Raw genomic sequence first — 15,543 nt, forward strand, 5'->3', positions numbered from 1 at the left:
ATTCACAAGTCTGTTTGAATCACAATACCTAACTGTGTTATTATAATTATTAGCCAACCATAATCTTGGTCTCCAATGATATTATTATTTAAGTTAACAACTAGCGACTGTGTTCCTGGCATCACACGGGAAATGTCTTACTTACCTTACAAAACCATAGAAATCTACTTAATTTCTACTTTGTAGTTTATATGAGCATTTTGAAGCGTGGGGTGCTTCAGGTGTAATGATAACTCAAAAGTCGAGTCAATACTCTTTTTTTTATTCAATAAAAATCGTGCTTATATACTATCCTGGTCACGGTCAATAGTCATTCCCATCTGTTTTAACATTACATTTATTGTATATCGTAAACTAGAACTTTCCTTTGCTAATCCGCGAATAGATAACGTGCAAATCAATCAGTGCTAACCTGTTATAATTACTTGCGTATTTTTTACATGCAATTAATTTTCCCACCCTCCCACCGCAAAAATAAATACGCAAATAAATATAACAACCCACCACCAAAAATACAAAACTCGACACGTGTTTCGCCTCTCTACGAGGCATCCTCAGGAGCTGATGTTGACGGTCCGAAGTCCCGCAACTGACTGATCGTCCCCGGTGGGCGATGAGTCTCCAACCTCGTCGTCCGAGCCCGCCTACTCCTAGGAGCTGGCGGGGGCAGGTGCGGGTGTCCCATGGCTTCTGCGTGTGTCGTAGTGGGGCGGTGAAACTCTGGCTTCGTTGCCCCAGTTTGTCAGCTCCGCGGGCTGACAGCGGTCGACGACAGGTGTTGTCTGGTGGGCGTGCGTGGAGCGGCGCGGTGCTCTGCCGGCGAGGAGTCGGGCGCGGTGTTTTCTGAGGTGCGGAGACTGGGGGTGGGTATTTGAGAAAACGGGTTTCTCTTCTACCCTCCCCTTTGTCGTTGCAAGGCTGCCGTGTACCACCGCTCTTTTTGGTACGCTTTTTGGCGCGTGCTGTCTTTTTTTGACGGCAGCCTTGCATCCGGGGTTCTTTGGGTCGCGGCCGTGGGTCCGGGGCCCGCGACGGGGCCTTGGTGACGGGCGCGACGTTGGGCTGGTCGGTGGCCGTGACCCCCGGGTTGGGGGCGACGGGGCGGGCCGGAGCTGTGGTGGGGCCCTTGGGGGGGTCCACGGTCGGCTGCGGCTCGGTGTGGCGTGTATCCGGAGATGCTATGGGCGCGGCCTCGGGTCCGGGGTCCGCTGTTGCGGGCGCGGCGGGCGTGCGGTCGGCGCCTGGTGGGTTTGTGGTGGCCACGGCCTCCGGGTTGGGGGCCGTGGGGCTGGCCGGAGCGTCGGCGGGGCCCTTGGAGGGGCCTGCGGTCTGCTGCGGCGTGGGGTTGTCTGGCGGTCGCGGCCATAGGCTGGGGTAGCGTGTGGGTGCGACGCGCAGTGGTGGGCCGACGCTCTGGAGGATCTCCTCAAACGTCGGCGGCTGCTTGGCTGGTGGCGGGTTTGCTGGCTGCGGGGGACCACCAGGGCTCGACAAGACGCTGACGAGGTGCGCGTCAAGGGCTGTGAAGTCCCGTGACCGCGGCGGGCTCGACAGGGCCTCGTCAATGAGGGCGTCAAATGTGCCGTGGTGGTCGGCGGCTTCAGTGGCTGGTGGGGCGATCAACTCCATCGCCTCAGGGTGGCCCTGCATGGCGCGGAGGATCTTGTGGTCTTCTTGCCGGAGCTCGACGTTCTCACCGCGGGCGTGCCCCTGCAACCTAAAGAAGGTTTGCGCCCACGCCACCATACCAGGCGGCATGAGCCCAACTTTACCCAGGCGGTTGACCAAGATACGACTACGATCTTGTTCACCGCAAGGGGGCGGTCGGATCGGGGCTTCCCGCGGGAGCGAAAGGGCGTCCGGGGTCTGTGTGACGGTGGGCCGCGGCGCTGGGTGGCCGGCGGCGGGTTCGTGGCTCGGTGGTTTTCTTGCGGGTACGCCGAGAAACTCGCGGTTCGGCGTACCTGCTGCGGGTAGATGTCCCGTCGCGTTTTTCGAAGTACCCACCCTGCCCGAGGGGGCGGGGGGGCACCTCGGCGCGCGTCGGGTCATTCGTGCGCAGTCGGGCTTCGGATGTGGGCGGTGACACAGTCGCGACGCTTCATCGCCTGATCGTCCCCAGAATGGTCGGCCATATTTATACTTTGTCCACCCCCCCTACAAAGCAAGTTAGATGGAAAAATTCGTAATAACGGCGATGACGCAACATTCAACTGCTCATTAAGGATTAACCCCCTATTGTTGTACCTAATTATCTCCAACTGTTCCAGAACCCCCAAACGCAGCCCTTATTATATACATTTATTGCACATACACATACATATTGCTTATTATATATTGCATATATATTGCTTATTATATACATTTATTGCGCAGCATTTATTGTATATTTTATGACCAATAATCATTACTTTAATTATACCATAAACTTTATGATTACTTATAATTACATCGTAAAACTCTATGATCCATAACATACCTACAGCTGCATGAGCATAGGGTTGTCACTCTGTATGAGATGAGTTATATATCATCAGGGTTGTCACACTACACTACAATTTCATATAAAGATGGTTCTACATATAATTGAAATCACTATAAGGTACAGCTGGGCAAATCTTGACTGGGGGGGCCAATGTAACTGGTCCATTTTTCCATGTTTTACTATGTTTGCGTTATTAAATAGAGTGTCCACCGTTTATATATGGTAGACGTGTTCAGTGGATACATGTAGAACATCATAGCGTAGGTAATAATGGACAACATTGATTAGTTACATTGCCCCTCAGTCGAGATTTGCCCCGCTGTACCTTACTTATTATAGGTCAAATTACCCCGGTAGTTCCCTCCCATTCATAGGAACTTTCTATAGGCCTCCATTAATTGTCAACACGTCAATGTCCACCATAATGCCGCAAATGCACCCAATCAACGCGAGCAACACAATGTCTGACAGTCACATGTCAACGTGATGAGCGCTTCCTGACCAGTAGGCCTAGCACATGATGGCCGCGGGAGTATGTCGCCGCGAGATAGATGCCACGTCTTCTTCTAACTGTATTAATGACATAAGGACGGGTAGTCTATCTCGCGGCGACATACTCCCGCGGCCATCATGTGCTACCAGATTTGCTTAAATTCCGCAAACCACGCTAATTCATGCATTGGACTTGCAATGTTGGGAACGTTTGTCATACTCTCTCTACTGCCCGTGCTTATATCGTGCACTGGAGATGGAAATATTCATCTTCTTGAAGACGACATAGCTGAAGCTTTGCGCTCCTGTTCCGTACCTGGCGAGGACAGTAAAGAGACGCGTCAGCGGCGTTCAGAAGAATATGGATACGACGAATATGTTGATAGGACACCTCGCATTGATAACAACTCTAAGCCAGAAACTAATCAGTACGGCCACGAAAGACGGAACACATCCATGAAAGAACAGATACATGTTCTGAACGCGACTGACTTCGATTACGGGGGGTACGGGGCGGGGAATGGGGGGGAGAAGCTGGTGAACACGGTGCCGCGCCCGGCGCTCGGCGGGGACTCAGGGAATATGACGTCACTGAACAGGACTAGACGGAGCGAGCCGCTACTTAACAAACCTGACTCCGATCAAGTAAGTAAAGAAACTCTCAAAAATCTCGAACCTTCTGAGAAAAAGAATATGAGTATATATGAAAATAAAACACCACAAAATGTCCTATTGCAAATAATGTAAAAAATGGCTTGAAGCCATATAACATAAGGAATATAAGGTACTGCGGGGCAAATCTCGACTGGGGGACAATTGTAACTAATCCATTTTTTTTCATTATTACACTATGATGTTGAGTTCTACATGTATCCACTGAACACACCTACTATATACCGGTTTACACTCTATTTAATTATGCAAACATTGTAAAATATGGAAAAAATGGACCAGTTACATTTGTCCCCCAGTCGAGATTTGCTCCGCCGTACCTTATGCTAAGCTTATTGCTGGTTACTTAACGCAAATAATTATTAATGCTCCTGCCAGAATATCATTAGCAAATGTTCTCAAAACCTATGACTTTGTTGCAGTGTCTTAGCCAGTGCGTTTTCGCAAATCTTCAAGCAAATGAGTAATTTCGAAAAGTTGGTATTTGGATCAGTCTCCGATTTTGATAAAAACTGATAGAGTCCATGATTCTGAGCAAGATCCACTAGGTTTCCCAAAATGTCCCAGGTAGTTTGTATGAAACCTTCCTTTTTTGTTACCAGATTTCTATACATTTTCGGTAACAAAAAAGGAAAGCTAAAACTAATTTTGGGAAACCTAGTGGATCATGTTCAGCATCATGGGTGTTCACATTTAAGCTAAAACTAATAAACTTGTGTTTTGGTGTTCACATTTAAGTCCTCTAACAGCATCACTCTTAACTGACCATCAGTTATCCATACTTATAATATTATAAATAGGAAAGTGTGTGTGTCTGTTTGTTTGTCCGTCTTTCACGGCCAAACGGAGCGACGAATCAACGTGATTTGTTAAGTGGGGGTAGTTTAAGGGATGGAGAGTGACATAGGCTACGTTTTGTCTCTTTCTAACGCGTACGAAGCCGCAGGCAAAAGCTAGTATTATATATTTGGGTTGGGTAAAAGAGGGTCAAACGTGTTGTCAATATTTTGAACGCTGCTATTTAGAGACAAACCCCTGGCCGCAATAAGAGATAAAATAATTGTTATCTGACAGGTGGACTCCAGAGGTATTCCGCGTGAGAGCGAGCTGTGGGCACGCATCCAGGGTTCCGTGACATCTCAGCAGTCTCGTGCAGCATTACATGACCAGACCAGAGCGTGCTTTCAGGAGTTGCAGTCAGGTACGGTCATGGTTAGATGTACCACCAGTGGTCAGGAATATTATCTTACAGGTGGACTCTAGGGGTATTCCACGAAAGAGTGAGTTGTGGGCACGCATCCAAGACTCCGTCACGTCACAACAGTCATATGACTAGACTAAGGCGTGCTTTCAAGAGTTACAGTCAGGTACTCTCATCTCAGTTTGTTATTTTGGCTAGTGGGCAGGACCAAGGAAATCCTAAAGCTATCTGAAGTCGGTGACAATTGATAGGTAGCCTAGGATGGCTAGATGGCCAGTCACTACAGGCGGCAGTCTATACAATATACATACACCTACGGACTGAGAAATGGATGGCTAGTAAGTACTCTATGCACAGCAGGGCCGTGATCCTAGGACAGTGAAGACTGCAAATGACATCTTTCTTTAAACCTACATAACTGACACCCACAGTTAACTACGGAACAGTAATTACGTGTAGATACAGGTCCTGTGTTACGCACCCAGATAATACCTACAGCACAGTATAATAAAGAGTACTATCGTACAGTATGGCCACTCCCGCTCCCCGCTGAAAGTGCATGCGCGGATCCAGGGGGGGGGTCATGGGGGTCATTAAATTAAAATTAAATTAAATTTCATTTATTTCAAGCTCATGGCTCATAAGATGTTAGTTATGTACAATAATACTTAAAAACTATGTTAGTGATACAATAAATAACTTAACTAAATGGTACACCGTTACTGGGCTTGTGAAGTTCACAACAGTGCACTATGTACGGACAGTCAAGTCTGTCCGCAATCATGGCCAGGATGGTGTTGGGGCTGGCGCGCACGCGTCGTACGAGCGAGGCGGCTCGCAGACGCATTGCCGCTTTAAAGCACGTTACTCCTGCATCAGCGAACATTTGTGACGCACTACAATAGCGCGGCAGCCCCATCAAAACCCGGAACGCATTATTGTATTGAACTTGTAGGGCCTTGTAAGACTTTATTGTAAATTTGCTCCACAGGCTGCACGTGTAAAAGTTGGTACAAAAAGCCCTGAAAAGAGTTATTTTGCTGTCCCTAGAGCAACGTGCAAACCTGCGGGCAATCATGTTAGCTCTTATAGACAAGGCCCTACGTTCACGTTCAATGTCAGTATTGTCTTTGAGGTCTGTGGTGAGTATATGCCCTAGATATTTATATTTATATACTCTTTCAAGCTCCACCGAATTCAGACGAATCGGTGGTACTTCAGATGGTAGAATAGCACCGACCCCAAAGACCATATACTGACTTTTACTGACATTATATCTCAGCCCGTGTGCTAGAGCATAGTCCTCACATACTTGGAGCAGTCTTCTCATACCGCACACTGACGCGCTCAGCAGCACCATATCATCAGCATAACTGAGATTATTAACGTTAACACCATCTACATGACACCCAATATGCATGCTGCTGAGCGCGACAATCAGCTCATCTATGTACAGGTTAAACAGAGCTGGTGAGCTCAATCCCCCTGCCTAACACCACATTGCATACCATATGCGTCAGATAGCGTACCAGCCCACCGAACGTAGTTGATCTGATTTCCATACCAATATCGGAATAAAAATATGAGTTCCTGAGGTAGGTTTATCGACTCCAGCTTTTTCCATAGTAGATTGTAGGAAACCAGATCAAATGCCTTCGACAGGTCTAGGTAGCACGCATAAATTGGCGTTTTTCTATTAACATAGTACGCAACAGTGTGTTTAAGGCTTAAGATGGCACTTTCAGTCGAAAGTCCGGGTCTGAAACCGAACTGATTATCGTGCAGCTTAAGTACTTTACTTAACTGAGCATTAAGCACACTGTCGAGCACTTTTGCAACAATAGTCGCAAGTGATATTGGTCTATAGTTGCACTTATCTGATAAGTCTCCCGTCTTATTTTTTACAACTGGTACAACTATTGTTTTAATTGTTTTAACTGGTACAATTATGTCATGACCCCCCGCTGGAGCCTGAGTTGGCCATACAAATAGACCACGTGACCCCCCCTGGGGCCCCGGGCCTTTACCACGTGACCCCCCCCTGGGCACGAAGCTGGATCCGCGCTTGTGAAAGTGCCGCCCACCCACTCTCGGTTACCTCACAGTTACCGCCTGTCAAAAACACGAACAGTCGACCTATCATATTTCACTCATACAAGCATAGTACGCGTCCACCTACACGAGCTAAGACTGTGTGCTAGGAATGCGCCTCTTTCAATATATTTGATCGCCAGTGTCCGAGGTGTGCCTACAGTCAATAAACTGAATCTAATTATATTTCAGAAGCGGAAGACAACGGCTGCTCATACTCCAACAAACTAGAGCGATGCCTGATGCTGCGGCTTGCTGACAGAAAAACAAACGCTTCTGGATCCCAATCTCAAAGTAGTGGATAATAATATATTAGGAGCTTGAGTTTTGGCAAATTTTTGAATAGACAGATTTATAGTCGGTGAAGATATTTGAGAGAGTGCAAAGTTAGCGAAACATTGTATGAGCAAATTTTGAGAGACTTTATAACACCTGCGAGTTTAAAGTGAAGCGAACTCCCAGAGAGGACAACTGGCGTGTCGCGTGCGATTTATTTGTCCTACAATGATACATACTTCTTTCAAACAACATACTGAAAAGGAGATGAATATTTCACTATATAGATCTAACTATTGAAAATCTGCAACATATCCTATTTACCCGATCAATTAAAGGATTTCGACAACATATAGCGACGTCAAAGGTTAAAAAGTTTCATATTACTTTATTATATTTTATAGATAAGTTATCATACTAAATAAGTAGACATGTTTTTTTTTATTTACATGTATGTAAACATCTTTCTTTGCAAGCACTGAATCAGGTGAATGTGAGTCATATGAGTGTGTAATAAATAGTACATTGTGCAACAAGGGAAGTAATGGGGATTTTAAATACGAGTGTCGTGATATATTCATGACAGCCACAGACTGGAGTGAATTATAGACACGAGTATTTAATATCCTTACCTCCTGAGTTACACACAATGTTTTTCATCACATTTGAGAGAAAAACAGAGGAAAAGTCATAAGGCAAAACCTTCAACGGCGGCGTTGCGACCAGTCCAGTAGTGTATCTTCATCTATATCAGATTATTCATATAAATCCATAGTTTTTGATAACAAACACTTTTTGAACGAAAACACTGCATATAAATTAAATGCAATGTTCAAAGAAGCATATTATAATTGAACGATTTTTTTTTCTTTTACTCCCTTGGGAACAAAATAGTACATTATACCTCAGTACACGTAGACGCAATGAGACCTTTAAACAGCAAATGTGATGAAAAATTGCTAAAGTATTTGATAAATGATAATTTTGATAGGATATTGTAACAAAAACGGCTTCCTTAACTATTTTCGCAGTTTAGGATTCGCACTAAAGGATGTCTAGAAGAAACCGCTTTTTAGTGATAAGCCCGCCTGTTATTAGCATCTTATTAAACCCCCTCCCCCTCCCCCACATTTAGCGTGTCGCGAGCGTAGCGTTGAGCCAATGGTATGGTAAAGCCCGCGACGTCGCGCCGAGTCGGCGTCATTCCATGCAGTTGGCCCGACGCTTCGGTCGCGAGACGCTAGATGTGGCGCGCGAAGGGGAATTCGCGTTTTCCGGGACCTAAGGATAAGTTAGACCGATTTTTCACCCCCAAAAACCCCCACATAACCTGCGAAAGTTATTTGTGTATATATGTTTTTATTTTGTAATAGGTAAGGTAGGTATAACCAAGCAATACAGTTTTTTAATAGTTACATTATATTATGTATATTTTTAACTGTAATTAGATATATGTATGAAAAAGTGTCACCAGTAGAGATAGAAGCAAATCAGAATAAATTCTGAACCTCGATTGCTGATTTATTTAATTTACGCATATACTATAATCGGATAGCGCGGGTAGGAGAACGGATTCGGGAAGTATATGAAGTGAGAGGCGTTTTTAAACGTCATATTTCTAATTTGATGTGGTAATACTGGGTCTGGTAACCCTTCCGTGTCCAGTGGCGCTCCGATCTGAAATAGGTAACACATACGTCTCTTAACACTTTTGCAATCAAGAACCCGCCTGGTGGGCTTGAGAAATTTGCTCAGCAGCCGGAAAACCCGCTGAGCGGGTTCTCGCGGGCGGTTATAAATTACAACCGTTTCTGACGAAGTGCCATTTTTTGTCTGGTACTGAATGTGGAAAGAAGAGCGCTTTAAAAATGACTTTCACTTCTAGAGCACCTAAGCGGCTACCCACACTCGAGCGACGCGTCGCTTGAGGCGCGCGCCGCGTCACTTTTAAATTACACTCTGACGGCGCGGCGCTGGCGTCCGTTCCGCGTCTTACGACGTGTGTCACCTGAGTGTGGCTAGTCCCCAAGTATATCGAAAATACAATTTGATTGCCTCAGAAGTAAACTGACGCAAGGCGGAGCACGCACTTTTCTTTAGCACAGAAAAAGAGGAAATGCCGACATAGGTATACTTGCACAAATACATTAAGTTCAATACGGGTAAAGTGTGTCTAGGGGATGTGTGTCTGGTCTTCACATTTGACCTTTTTACTCATTGTTACAGGTGTTTTTGCGTTCATACTTTTGCTACTTGCTATTCACGATTAGTGGTAAACGTATGAACTCTCAATAAACACTGATCATTGGTTTAAACAGGCCAAATGTGAAGACCGGGGCCCGTTTCTCGAAAGGTACAAGCCTTGTATTACAAGTGTGTATCCATGACAACCCATACGATTTGACAGTTCGCGCACTTGTAATACAAGTACCTTTCCAGAAACGGGCCCCAGACACACTTCCCCTTATGAGACACTCACCCACATTGGCCTCACATGATTAGCGTACAGTCAACCAATTGGAACCCTAGGCCACTCTACAACCATGTCAAAATGACAAGCAGTAAGAGATTTCTCACCATCTGATTTATAACGTCACTATGACATAGTTCTACAGTGGCCTAGGGTTCCAATTGGTTGACTGTACATATGTAATAAATGTAATACTTACACAAATCATAGAATTCCCTAATAAATATAAGGTAAATCCACTAAATAATAATATAAGAAGCATAGCTACGTTATTACACTCTAGTCTACATGAAATACGGGCCACTGATAGAGTTCAAATAAAACTATTGAATACTTACATAACCAACCTCATCCAAGAAATAATTTATTTTAAATTGAAACTTACATTTTATTACTATTACTTACATGCAAGGTCAATCAACTCTTTAAATACTTATTCCTCAAGAGATCTTTTTACTAGATATCAAATAGTTTAAATCAGTTACTAAATCAGAAAGAGTTGATTGTAAGAGGTGTAAAATATTAATGCAAAATCATAGCCCCCACTCATTTTGTACAGTACAGAAACATCCTTATAAGCTAAGCCAACATGCCACAAATATAATTACACTTTTCTATGACAAAATCTTCAAAATTTATATTCTTTATTTCCTGCTACCCTAAGGTTGTCTGGTAGAGATAGCTTACAGCGATAAGACCGCCTGTTGCTACCTGTATGTTTAATGTAAATCTGTTATCTTTGTGGATACTAATATTATAAATGGGAAAGTGTGTGTGTCTGTTTGTTTGTCCGTCTTTCACGGCAAAACGGAGCGACGAATTGATGTGATTTTTAACACGCTTTTATTAGGTTGTCGTGTATGTAACTAACTATGTAATGGAATCTACGGAGGCTAATTTAACCATCTTCCAAGAATCGTAGCGTAATGAAAATTGGCAGCTGTATGCAGTTCTGATGACAATACAATAATATGGTACTGTTGAACTGATCTGATGATGGAGCCGGAAGATATGAACTGGAACTACATGATGGAACATCGTATCATAGCTGTTTTTGGGTTTCTTAGAAAAGTCTTGTAATGAACTTTGACTAAGATTAGGTTTCAAAGTCTGATGATGGAGCCGGAAGATATGAACTGGAACTACATGATGGAACATCGTATCATAGCTGTTTTTGGGTTTCTTAGAAAAGTCTTGTAATGAACTTTGACTACGATTAGGTTTCAAAGTCTGATGATGGAGCCGGAAGATATGAACTGGAACTACATGATGGAACATCGTATCAAAGCTGTTTTTGGGTTTCTTAGATAAGTATTGTAATGAACTTTGACTACGATTAGGTTTCAAGGTCTGATGTTGGAGCCGGAAGATATGAACTGGAACTACATGATGGAACTTCTTATCATAGCTGTTTTTGGGTTTCTTAGAAAAGTCTTATAATGAACTTTGACCACGATTAGGTTTCAAGGTCTGATAATGAAGCCCGAAGATAGGCACCGGCACTGGCATTACATGATGGCATATCGTATCATAGTTCTGTTTGCGCTTGTGAGAAAGGCCACGTAATGAACTTCGAACGTTACGTTTTCAACGTTATAACAAACCTATTATTGACCGAAGCGAAGCGAGGCCTAAGCTAGGTTAGGGTTTTCTCGGAAAAAGGAAAGACCGAATCAGTATATCTAAACTAAGTCAGGTTAGGGTCTTTTTTGTGACCCTTAAATATGCAGCCCAGCCAGGCAATCATGGTTGCGCGATAAACGATAAAACATCGGGCATCGATAGGGACGGCCTGCTGTTTTATCATTTATCGCGCGACCATGATTGCCTAAATAAATATCAACGTAGTTGGTTAAGGGTTTTCTTGTGACCCTTAAGAGCAAAAGTAAGAGGGGCTCGGGGGGCGAAGCCCCCCGCATAAAAGAAAGATTAACGTAATATTAAAAATAAGTTGGGTTAGGGTTTTCTTGTGACCCTTAAGAGTAAATAAAGGGGGCTCGGCCCCGAAAAAAAGAAAGATTTACGTAGTATATAAAAAAGGTGGGTGTGGGTTTTTTGCGACCCTTAAGAGCGAAAATAAGGTGGGGGGGGGGGGGGGGGTGGCTTTATCAACGAAAAATTTCACGCCACGCTACTGCTAACCATGTCGCGAAGGTCTACAGTTCCCAGAGCCACTATCAGTCTTTTAGGCTGAGCGCACACGGAGGCGACAGTTGCACGGCGACATTTTTTGTCTGTCTTGGACGCATGTAGTAACGACAGAGACAAAAAATGTCGCCGTGCAACTGTCGCCTCCGTGTGCGCCCAGGGTTAGTTGCTTAGCAAAATGTCGCGTCCACGTTCCATATCCAGGTTCAACCCAACGTAAATATACTAGAGTGCGACTGAGAAAATTCAACCCTTTGTCTCTATCCTCTTACAGAGTAAGATGAAATCCTTAAGTTCCGTATTGCATTAATCTTCAAATTAGCGCAGCACTATGAAAAAATTTCGCGCTCGCTACGCTCGCGATCGCGATTTTTTCCCTACATGCTAAAATTTCTTCCCAAACCTGCCGAAACTCAAATTCGCTCAATAAACCCACACAACCCTAATCGATTGCACAGGCCGGCACTGGCCGGCATTGACTCCTAGTGATTTCAAGTTGGGCATCTACCGTGCACAAGATGCAAGGCACTACGCAGTGGTGTATTTAGGGTCCCTTACTTTTGCGGTTGGACAGGCTCATGTGGCCCTGAGTAGAGTAAAATTACTTAGTGCTCTCCAGATAGAAGAGCTAGATTGTTCTAAAGCTGACAGGTAAAACACCATGCAATACAGACACACTGGCGGAAATGGAGAGAATGTGGGCTCAATAAAATAGAAATTGAAATAAAAATTAAAATTAAATGAATCAATGAAAAACTTTATTGCGATAAGCTTGGTACCTATACATCAGGTGGTATTAATTATTATTAAGTAGCAATACGTGTTAGCCACAAATGGCTTGCGAAATTCGCCTACTTGGAATAAATTTATGTTTAAATTTTAAAGATATTTCATTATTAACGACTAAAAAGTATAAAATAAATTTATAGTTTAAAAAACTCTAGAAAAACACGCTTTTATAAATGCACGTAAAAGCAAAAAATAAATTATGGATCGTTCAAGTTGTCTCTATTTCTGGGATGAAGAGTAAACTCTGTGCTTTTAATTACATATAATATTTGATTGTAAAAGCGTGGGGCGCTGTAACAGGAAAATCTTTTTGTATAACTTGCTGAGAAATCAAGTTAAACTATATTACGAGAAGCAGTTTACACAGATTGGCGCGCTAACTGGACTTGCAGCACGACTGCAGCGCCCCACGCTTTTACAATCAAATATTATAATTAAAAGCACATAGTTTACTCTTCATCCCAGAAATAGAGACAACTTGAACGATCCATAATTTATTTTTGGCTTTTACGTGAATTTATAAAAGCGTGTTTTTCTAGAGTTTTTTAAACTATAAATTTATTTAAGTGGAGATAGTTGAAGGGATGGAGAGTGACATAGGCTACATTTTGTCTCTTTCAACGCGAGCGGAACCGCGGGCAAAAGCTAGTAAAAAATATTTACTTACAAATGACAATATGGTCGTGTACATGTATTTAGAATGTTAGTTTGTAAAAGTGTTTGTGAACTCGACAGTGTACGTAGCCGAATGGCACAAACGCTCACGAAACGAAACGCTCGTAGATATCTATCTCTATCGCTCTTGCTTATTGGCGCGACAGAGCCAGACTATCTTTCGCGGCGTTTCGTTTTCGTTTCGCATCCCAGAAATGCCATTCGGCTACGGCACCTGTACAGTGACCTGATGCTAAATTGCATGGAGAAATTATGAATGAAGTCATTGATAAATTCGCCATGCACTTTTTCAGTTCACTGTACATACTAATCAATTGTCTGCAAGTTGTAGGTGTTACGCCTGAATGGACGCTCAGCCAGCGGCGTGCAGTGTGCAACGTCGGACGCTGATTTCAGTTAAGCGTAAAAACAATAAACAATATCTATGGACCACCGCACAACAATGCTGAAGTCTGCGGCAGATTTATTGATATGAGCCATCATGTTAGAGACCACTGATCTCTGAGCTGTACGCAAGTTTGGTTCCGTATGGCAATTGGTTTCGCATTGTGTGATTTTTCTTTATCATATGTGACCAATGTTACAATGGAAATCGAGCCTAAGCAGTATTAAAAGTTGACAATCAAAATTATTACTTTACCAAGTATTGTTCCAGTCCATAAGGTCACATCTCTTAAAATTTACACCTCTCCTACAACTCATTGTTTCACACTTACAACACTAATGCACAGCTGGAGCTAACACTGTGAGGTTTAGGGTGTTCAACTGTAGAGGCGGCCGGTTAACACACACTTTCGGCTGAGCCTGGATGTGCTTTGACCACCTGCAGAGGTGCAGCAATGATTCTCTTTCGGAGATGGAAAGTCGCTCCTAGAAAATAAATTTGGTTTTATTCCTGTGCCACACCATTTACAGACATGTACATTGTATGAACAATGTTTCTTAGAACATATTAATAGCTTTTTCAAATGATTTTACATTGAAAAAACAATACTTACCAGTAAAGGATATAATACATGATAGGCAGCCACATCCGCTATGGTTAATGATTGTCCTGTTAGGTATGTATTTCTTTGCAAAGCCCTATTAATATCCTGAAAAAAAAACATTCATTCACAACTGCTCCAATTTTAACTTAATATAAGTAAATGCATCTAATGTCTCCCCAACCATATCTACACCGATTTGGCTATCTGATGCATAAATAATAATATAAAGCTAGCGCCAATATATTTGGGGAAACCCTAAATGTAACAATAGTGACCATTACATCATCCTCATCCTCCTTGCGTTCTCCCGGCATTTTCCATGGCTCATGGGAGCCTGGGGTCCACTTTGACAATTAATCCCAAGATTTGGCATAGGCACTAGTTTTTACGAAAGCGATTGCCATCTGACCTTCCAATAGTGACCATTACATTGTGTGTTTATTTATTTTTTATTTATAACACAGATGCAAGTATTAATTTATCTCGATGTGGGTTACTTTTTTATCTTGGTATATTGACATTTAAATTTGCATGATGACTTAATTACTGAAACAGGCAAATTATTGGTCACTTATGATACATTCTGCTGTGGAATTGCCCATAACAAGTCCACAAAATAATACAAAAGTAATAATACTCACTTGCAGGAAACTCTTTCCAAATTGCGGGTTTGCTGCCGCCTGATTAGCGTACATGGAGATGTGCTCCAGCCACTGGTAGCACTGCAAGGTCTGTTCCTGCGACATTTGTACACCACTTTGAACCGCTAAACGCATAATTATCGTGGCAAAGCCTTCTACGCTTTGCTTATTTATTACGGCTGTCAATACCTGTAAAATGTGATACAAAATATTACATAAACATCGTAAAATGACATTATTTATGAAATGTGATTGATTTTCACGTGGCACTAACTTAGACGAACAATAGACGAGCTACTTTGTCAAAAGCCGTAGTAAGGACAGAAGACGATTTAGGTAAATTAATTAGAATATAGATACATTCCAATTGGATTAGAATAACTATTAAAATACAATACCTTTTCCGTGCTATAGCAAACAGTGCCAACCGGTGCGTTGAGATATTTTCCAATTATTTTCACGACTTCCACTGTACAAGCGCTCATTTTGCTCTGTATTTATATGTGTTATACTACTCTCTTTATTTTATTTATTGGATCGAAAGGTATTTCATTCAAGAAAGAAGAGATTAAATATTGTGGAAATGCAAAACCTCAAAATGTGCCAGCAGCTTA

The 15,543-nt window shown here is 43.0% G+C and overlaps 3 protein-coding genes across 4 annotated transcripts; 1 reads left to right on the top strand and 2 right to left on the bottom strand.

Annotated features, from left to right (window-relative positions):
* Positions 1-100: 100 nt before the first annotated feature.
* Positions 101-1,758, bottom strand: LOC125234936 (proline-rich protein 2-like). Its single transcript, XM_048141358.1, has 2 exons — positions 595-1,758; positions 101-115 (listed from the first exon to the last, which is right to left on the bottom strand). The coding sequence occupies exons 1-2, from the start codon at positions 1,756-1,758 to the stop codon at positions 101-103; spliced, it is 1,179 nt and encodes a 392-aa protein (XP_047997315.1).
* A 617-nt stretch (positions 1,759-2,375) lies between these two features.
* On the top strand, positions 2,376-7,948 carry LOC125234636. The gene is made up of 5 exons (XM_048140964.1): positions 2,376-2,987; positions 3,125-3,622; positions 4,072-4,105; positions 4,722-4,850; positions 7,134-7,948. The coding sequence occupies exons 2-5, from the start codon at positions 3,176-3,178 to the stop codon at positions 7,244-7,246; spliced, it is 723 nt and encodes a 240-aa protein (XP_047996921.1). The 5' UTR covers positions 2,376-2,987; positions 3,125-3,175; the 3' UTR covers positions 7,247-7,948.
* A 612-nt stretch (positions 7,949-8,560) lies between these two features.
* On the bottom strand, positions 8,561-15,543 carry LOC125234566. 2 transcript variants are annotated; one of them, XM_048140856.1, is made up of 5 exons: positions 15,328-15,543; positions 14,930-15,118; positions 14,298-14,393; positions 14,016-14,169; positions 8,561-8,894 (listed from the first exon to the last, which is right to left on the bottom strand). In XM_048140856.1, the coding sequence occupies exons 1-4, from the start codon at positions 15,412-15,414 to the stop codon at positions 14,020-14,022; spliced, it is 522 nt and encodes a 173-aa protein (XP_047996813.1). In that variant the 5' UTR covers positions 15,415-15,543; the 3' UTR covers positions 8,561-8,894; positions 14,016-14,019. The 2 variants fall into 2 exon arrangements, with proteins under 2 accessions (XP_047996813.1, XP_047996812.1); XM_048140855.1 differs by lacking the exon at positions 8,561-8,894 and having other exon boundaries at positions 13,192-14,169.

The sequence above is a fragment of the Leguminivora glycinivorella genome, chromosome 16, assembly GCF_023078275.1.
Source record: "Leguminivora glycinivorella isolate SPB_JAAS2020 chromosome 16, LegGlyc_1.1, whole genome shotgun sequence".
Lineage (NCBI taxonomy): Eukaryota > Metazoa > Arthropoda > Insecta > Lepidoptera > Tortricidae > Leguminivora > Leguminivora glycinivorella.